General features: G+C 42.1%; 1 protein-coding gene across 1 annotated transcript; it reads left to right on the top strand.

Moving 5' to 3' along the window:
* Positions 1-2897: 2897 nt before the first annotated feature.
* LOC131245525 (major latex protein 146-like) lies at positions 2898-7052 on the top strand. Its single transcript, XM_058245052.1, has 2 exons — positions 2898-3113; positions 6599-7052. Exons 1-2 carry the CDS (start codon positions 2909-2911, stop codon positions 6886-6888), a joined length of 495 nt encoding a protein of 164 aa, XP_058101035.1. The 5' UTR covers positions 2898-2908; the 3' UTR covers positions 6889-7052.
* The last annotated feature ends 1281 nt before the right edge of the window (positions 7053-8333 follow it).

Raw genomic sequence — 8333 nt, 5'->3', positions numbered from 1 at the left:
TTAAAAGAGTAACCAAAATTTTATTTATTTATTTATTTTTTCTTTCAACACTTTCGACAAGAACTTTACTTTCTTTCATTTTCATTTCGATTTCCATTTATTTAAAGCTTGTATGCTATTGTTAATATATCTAAATCTTAACATTTTACTGAAAATTCTTTAAAACTCATTTGAAAACATACAGCCTGGCAAAATAAAAATCATGTTCTACATGGGAGGAAAATGGTGTCTAATCCTTTCATTTTTCGTAACCGATGCTCTTACCCAGAATTCAGAGTACAGATCAAACTAAGAGACACTTGATCGGAAACTTTCAATCTCTAACTGATTCTAGCTAACCATGGATTCTGATGTCTTTTTTAGCAAGTGGCAACTCCATAAAATGCTTAGACGAGTCATTCTGTATGTCAGTCGGATATATTTAGCTATAATTAGTCTCTATAATTATGGCATGATTTTGGTGATATGTAAATATTCTGTAAAATATTTTATAATTAATAGGTTGATTATATTTTCCTAGTTTAGTTTGATTCCCTATAATTGCTTCCCTGTAATTGCCTTGTAAAGAGCCGACTACTTCATTATATATATGAGGAGGACCCTTACATTGGGGTATTCAATACAATTGACATGGTATCAAAGCCAAACCCATCTAAATTAGGTTTCTGATTTTTTAGTGTTTCTTTTCATTTGTGGGTGCTGAATTTTTGTGGGTGGGATCTGTCGGTGGACAGATTTTTTTTGGTGGGTAGCGTTTCGTTGGTGTTGCCAATTTGTTTTCAGTGTTGTAGATTTCCTTCGGTGCTGCTGATTTTCGGTGGAGCTTTCTGGAGAGAACTGATCTGGGGGTTGGATTCGTCCAGATTTTTAGTGCTCTTGTTAAGATATATGCTGCCAATTTTTTTTCGGTGCTGCAGATTTCTTTCAGTGCTACAAATTTTTGTCGCTGCAGATTTTTGGTGTTGTAGATTTTCGATGCTGCAGATTTTTGGTACTACCAATTTTTTGAGCCGACTACTTCATTATATATATGAGGAGGAATCCTTACATTGGGATATCCAATACAATTGACACTATAAACATTGTAAAATGTATTGCACAACTAAAGAAACCAAAACAAGTCAATCAAATCAATCACACCCTCCTTCGGGGCTCAACGGCCATGGATGCTAGTAAGCTGCTTGAAGTAGTACAGACGACATTCATGACATTACCATCTCTCGGAGCCTTTCTTGCAAAGCTTTTCATGGAGACCGTAGTTCCGGGACTTATTGAAATTCTGGATTCTACCCAATTGAACGGTCCGTGACAGCTTAGCACCCATTCATATGCATTCTAGAGCTACGAAATAAGTTTGCAGGATCCTATCACATCAGAAATACAAATAATTCTATTCATATATCTATTTCTCTAACATACATACTCATCGAATCAATGTATCCATTAGATGATTCAAAAATAATTAAACGCACCGTGAGCATCCCGAACAAAGAAGAACCCCCCTTCCCCTTCAACATTCACAACCAGTTATGAAGGGAACCATGCCATAAGGAATAGTGGATTTACCATCCTAACGTTAAAAACTTCTCGGGACACACTTTGATGTTTCCATGACGTTTATTTACCATCCAATATGTACATAAAGTCACATAAGCCTGGATGAAGGGGGAAAACAAATATCAGCTTGATCCAAAACTTTCGTGGCCCATTAATGGTCAATCACCACTGTTTCTTATGGTATGGTCCACCTGATAGTTGGATCTGCTTTATTTTTGGTATAATTCCCTAAAATGAATTTGAAAAACGGATGGACGGCGTGGATACATAATACATACATCCAGGTGGGCCCCACGGTATGGGCCACGCCATCTTGGTTGAGTCGGGGGTCTCTGCTAATCCGCTCTCATATTTAACTCAGCCTAAGCCTACGAAATTGATACGATGGAATCTGCTTCTTTTTACTTTCTTACTTTTAGAGGAACAATCATACGACGACCATGTCTCATTCCTTGGGTTTGTTTAAGTAAGGCATATTTTCAATGACCAATACCTTGATATGGTGGGCCACACTCAGATTGGACAACCATAGCCCTTCCATCAACGGCGTAAAAATAGATGGTGACAATAAAAAGACAAGCAACAGCCCTCATTCATCACCAACAAAGGCTAAAGTTGTGATGTATAGGGTCTTCCAACCTTGGAGATTTTTCAACTGCCCCCATTCCGCGTGGGGCCCTAACAGATCAATGGTCTCGATCATCCAAGCAATGGCCCCACTTGTACTACAAATTCACTGGCGAGGATATTGTATGCATATCATCCTCAGGCGAGGATCATATGACTCCCGAGACCTCAGGCAAGGATTACCATACACGTGGCTTACATCTTCGAAAGGTTTACGTGGGTTTTCAATTCTGATAAATGGGGTCGTGTTTTGGTAATCCAGAGCATTGGACTAGTGTTTCCAACCATGGATGGACGTTTCTCAAAAGTCTCCTTGATATTACAATATCAACCTTTCATTTTGTCGCTACAGATAGACAACGGTCCACATTCGACTAAAAAAATGTAACAATATTGGTTTGGGGTATATTCAAATCTGGGAAATATTAGTGCATGGTCCATGCTCCACGGGCACAGCAGATCAACGGTCGAGATCACCAAAAAAGGGGCCCCACTCATCAGAATAGAGAACAGTGTAAATGGGGTCCACGTATCATATAATTCCTCCACTGGGCCTAGAATCTGCTTTTGAAGGGCCTAAAATGAGTTGGATTCTTCTCCTCAATTAAAAAAAGAAGCTTATCCCCACCACAGCATTATATTCCAAGTGTAACAATATCACTTATGTGTACCACGTGCACATGCACTTATCTTTCACCACCTTTCCTCTATTTAAAGAGAACACATGCACAAGCAGAGAGAGAGTGAGAGAGAGAAGATGAGGAGCATGAAAGGAGAGGTGGTGCTGAACATTCCAGCAGAGAAAGCATGGGAGATGTATAGAAACAATGAGATTGTGAGCAAGATCAATCCAGACATGCTTGCTGCTGCTGAGTATCTTCAAGGTGATGGGAGCCCTGGTAGCTTGAGGCTCTTCAAGCTGGGTCCTGGTAATCTCTCTCTCTCTCTCTCTCTCTCTCTCTCTCTCCTTAATCCGAAGTGGGGTCCACGTGTGCGAAGTTTGAATGATCGGAGCCGCTCATGATAGGGAAACTAAAGTGAATGGACCGTCATCGGAAACTTACTCCGGACTGATGATCCTGAACATCGATTGGTGAGATTCAAATGGATGGTTTGGAAATAAAAATAGTCGAGATTCTCATCTAAAAATATCAATCGATGGTCAAAGCTATTTTCTCAGTATTATTTGGTAGTCCCAAATGGATGGACGGCTCAGATCAAGAAAAACTCTGCAGGTGAACTCCATCCCGCGGTATGCATGGCAGAAGGAACACGCATCACCATGCATGTTCACGTTTATGGGTACATACGCCATGTGTGTCACGTGAATATGACATCCAACACATTCGAATCCCGGGGGCGTTTGGCGCATGGTTTTAGAGGAGTTTCAACAGCCGGTCACATCAGGCATGGGTTGTGAAGCCTTTTCTTGCAATCTGCGCCCGAGCAAGGGATGGATTTCTGGGTCCTTACGCTTACCCGGGTGGTAGACTCCTAAGAGTTTCAACACCGGGTCAAGGGTTCGAGTACCCACTGGTGGTGAAATCCCACGGCGTGCGTGTGTGGGGTGTGTGTGCGTGTGTAAAAAAAAAAAGAAAAAAGGATGGATTTCGTGTGCCTAGTGGTCGGTGCTATGTGTGCCCACCATGATGTATGTGTTTTATCTATGCCGTCCATTAATTTTTAAATATAATTTTAGGGCTTGATCACAAAAATTAAGGTAGATATAAATCTCAGGTGGACCACGCCATGGGAAAACAGTAGTGATTGAATTATACCATTCAAAATCTCGTAGGGCCAACTGTAATGGTTATTTGACATCTAACCTGTTGATCAGGTCATAAAGACTTTGGATGAAGGGAAAAATGGTTATCAGCTTTCCAAAACTTTTGTGGCTCCCAAAAATACTTTTTGCCCGTTTGGACGGGTGGATTGGAAGGGATTGAATGGTATTAGGGTGGATGGCATGGATTTCAAGGCAATGATGGTGTTGTCAGTGGATTGTCTTAAGATCCATGGGATTGCCATATCGAGCCTGTTTGGCACGCCCGGCCAATCCCGGGATTAAACCTTCCTGTCCCTTCCAATCCCTCGAACCAAACACGTCCCAGGCAAATTTGAACGGATGAGGGTGGATTGGATGGATTTAAAGGTGAAGATCCATGGGATTGCTATATCCCGGGATCAGATCACCTAGTCGGTTTGGCACGGAAGCGGATTGCGTGCTGAGTAACTCAGTACCCCCAGCGTACTGAGTAAACACTGTTGGGTCCACCGTTATTTATTTATCCTATCCACTCCGTTCATCCATGTTAACAGATAATTTTACGTCTTGAAAATAAAAAGGAAGCATATCCAAAGCTCAAGTGGACCACACCACAGTAAATAATGTAATTGAACCTCTACCATTGAAAAATTCTTGGAGGCCACGTAAGTTTTGAATCGAGCTGGTGTTTGTGTTTTCTCTTCATCCATGTCTTTTTTATATTATGAAAGGTTGGATGGCAAAAAAACATTACCGTGGGCCCTAGGAAGGTTTCAACGGTGGAAATCATTATTTCACACTGTTTCCTGTGGCATTGTCCACTTGAGCTTTGGATTCACTGAAATTTTGGGGTCAACCCCTAAAATTATCAGTAAAAATGGATGGACAGAGTGGATAAATCACATACATTCACAGTGGGCCCAACTGATTTTACTCAATACGACAAGAGCGTAATGAGTAACTCAGTACGCAATCCGATTTCGTTTGGCACGCCCGGCCAATCCCGGTATTTAACTTCCAATCCCTTCCAATACCATCCAATCCCTTCCAATCCGCCCGGCCAAACGGTTGCGTTCAATCAACACTGTGCAGTCCACTTGAGATTTGTATCAAACTCATTTTTGGGCTCATACCATAAAATGATATGGAAGAATGGGTGGACGGCATGGATGAAACACATACATCGTGGCGGGGCTCACGGAGCACCAACCCGGTAGTGGCAAGGTGAGTAGCCAATCCGTTTTCATTCCAGGCGTCTTCTCTTCACGAAGTGGGATGACCTCCAAGCCATGGGATTACATGACAATCCCTCACACGATATAATTATTACGTTTTCCTGATCCCATCCCACCTAAACCCATCTAATCCCATGCAGGTTGGTCCCATAGGCTGACAGACTCGTCCTTAGGTGGGCTACATGTGTACTTCGAATAAGATATGTGGGGAGCGTATTCGGTCAGGTCGGGGCTACACCCAGTTCGGTGAGGTCGTGAACGTGAGGCCCACCTTGATGTATTTTTTGTACATCCACTCCGTCCATCCATTTTTTCAAATCATTTTAAGCGGTAGGACCAAAAATGAAGTAGATAAAAACTCGGTGGACCACACCATAGGAAACAGTGGTGATTGACGATTAAAAACTTCTTATGGGCTACAAAAGTTTTGGATCAAGCTGATGTTGTGTTTTCCCTTCATCCAGGTCTATGCATGTGACCTTATCAACAGATTGGATGTCAAATAAACATTACGGTGGGCCCTAGCAAGTTTTTAATAGTGGGCGTTCCATCACCACCGTTTCCTGTGGTTTGGTCAACCTGAGATTAAGTTTTTCTTTATTTTTTGGGCTCATCCTCTAAAATAATCTGTCAAAATGAATGGACGGCGTGGATCTACAAAACATACAACAAGGTGGGCCCCACGGTCACGGCCTGACCAAACTGGATGTTACCCCTACCTGACCGAATACCGACTGAGATAGGTCAATGTCCACTGTTCTCAACGTTGTGGTCCACATGATGAGTTGATCTTATCATCAGGTGTTCTTCATGGTAGGAGAAACCGTTTGGACGGATGGGATATTGTAAAAGCTTGATATTTGATCCTGGTTTTCCTCGTATCAGTTAACGGTGGCTTAATCTGCGCACCCTAGAATTCCGTCTTTAGCTCCACGTAGTCAAAGCTACCATGCGCACGTTATCAAGGTCCAAGTGACATCGGAGGAATTATATTATTGTGCGGTTATCAAAACATATCATATGCACGGACCGATTGAAACCATGGGACACGTGTATGATGATCCGGATAGTTAATGCGCCCTTGTTGATGGGCTATGGAACAAAAACTAGCACAGATCTGATAACCCTTACTGTCCAATCAATGCCCTGAAATTGAGGGTTATGGACAGGGTTTAATGATTGCCGAAAATCCTCCCTTTGAATGTTTAGGATCATAAACCTGGTGCAATTTTTTCAGTAACCCCCATCGATAGTGGTGTTATCCAGACGAACGGTCCGGATCATCATACAAGTATTCTCTGCATACAGTTTTGATGGGGAAGAATATAAGCCACACGATTGAAAATTGGAAGGAAAAGAAATATTTCTGATAAAATCAAGTATATTTGATGGACGGATGGATGGATGGATGTAGCTGTGCGTGGTTACGTGAAAGAATCGATGGAGAAGATAGAGAAGGTGGAAGTGGGCCGATCGATAACATACCAAGTGATTGGAGGAGAGCTGAAGAACATGTATGATCCGTATAGGGTTACCTTCACATTTTCTCCAGTGCCTGGTAGTAATGGAGAGAAATGCATTGCTGAATGGAAAGCCGAATTTGAGCCGTTGTCGCCGACCATGCCTCCACCGGAGAAAGCCAAGGACGCGGCACTCGGATTCCTCAAATCGTTTGAGAACTACGACCACATCGTTGCCGTGTGATCATCACCCATCATGGTCCACTTCTCTGACCATTGATCTACAAGTACAATCAGTATTTTAGACTTTGAAATAACTTATACTACTGCCTAATGTATGGGGAACATGTTGTTATCAGCTGTATATATATATATAATATTATATAATACGTAGCTTTTTGTGTGTTACTAGTTTCGCAGAAATGACCAGAGCGTGGGGATGTGTACATGCCATCCAGCCCGTCCATCAGGTGAATCTACCCATTGATCATCCCTGAATCCAAAAATCAGGCAATACAATCCATGGTTGGGTCTCACCATAGGGAGCAATGGGGAGGGGACGCCATACGATGGAAAACCCACAGATTATGTATGGGACCCACCAATGTGCGCCCCAAAACAACATAAAATTAGGTAGAAATGAAGGTGATTGCTAAGGATCTGTTTGAATGTACAGGAATGGCTTAGAATGCAAATGGAATCCGGTTGTTATCATTCCATTCTCAATGCAGGGATAAGAGAGCGTTTGCTGTCCCACAATACGCATTTTGTTGGTTATGCCGAATGGGCTCCACTGTCAAAATATGCAGGACGAGATCATGGACCTTTTTATTCCACTCACAATCCGGGGGGACGCCGGGGGACTCCAAAACAGGTCGTAAAACACCGAAAAATAGGAGACTGATAATGGGAGGCCGACCATATGGCGCTGATCGTGTGGGCCCAATGGAAAGTAAAAGGGGAAATCGCACGGCCAAGGATTAGATTCCAATGTATTTGCCTTTTGATTATTGCTTTGTGAAATGGATCCCACCCATAAAATCAAACTGTTTAGATTATCATGACCATCTATTACGCGGCTAGGATCCAGATGGTTGGTTGGTCTTCTCTTTTTAATATATTTCTTTTGATTCCAATCGGACCCTTTTCATCAGGCCCGAGTAAAACACCGGGCCCGATTTATTTGCGCCCACTTTGTCATGACACATCAACAAAAAGGGTTTACTTAGGTGGTCCCTAATCTTGGCCGAGCATGCTCCAGCTATCATTCCCATTGGATGATCGTAACTTTGGGGAGGAGATTTTCAGGAATTGCTCATCTTTCATGCATTTCAGGGTCATTTTACAATTTTGTTGCCATGGCCCATCAGTTGTGGCGAAGGATCTCAAAGCACCAGAAGGTACAAAGGATTCAAAGCATAAGCATATGATTGCAATTCTTTTTTTTCTTTTTTTCTTTTTTACTTTTCCCCTTTCTTTTCATGAAATAAAAGGATGGCAAGCTTATGCGGGGATAAGAGGATCTAACTGATCTCTTCCCCATCTCCAATCCAATAACGGAAGGCATTCAGACAAACAGCTAGAACTGTTACAGCAGCACCATATTTCACATTTGGGGTATTAATTTCTATTTCACATCTAAATAAAAAATAATTATCATGAAAAAAATTCTAGAAACGATGCATAACC

The sequence above is a fragment of the Magnolia sinica genome, chromosome 5, assembly GCF_029962835.1.
Source record: "Magnolia sinica isolate HGM2019 chromosome 5, MsV1, whole genome shotgun sequence".
Classification (NCBI taxonomy): domain Eukaryota; kingdom Viridiplantae; phylum Streptophyta; class Magnoliopsida; order Magnoliales; family Magnoliaceae; genus Magnolia; species Magnolia sinica.
The sequence above is the reverse complement of the archived record's forward strand: the minus strand, read 5'-3'. Positions and strand labels throughout refer to the sequence as shown.

Bases quoted from the DNA above. Each gene is read 5' to 3' on its own strand.
- LOC131245525 (XM_058245052.1), top strand. From the start codon at position 2,909: ATGCACAAGCAGAGAGAGAGTGAGAGAGAGAAGATGAGGAGCATGAAA. The intron at 3,114-6,598 runs GTAATCTCTCTC...GGATGGATGTAG, and splicing joins GCTCTTCAAGCTGGGTCCTG to CTGTGCGTGGTTACGTGAAA.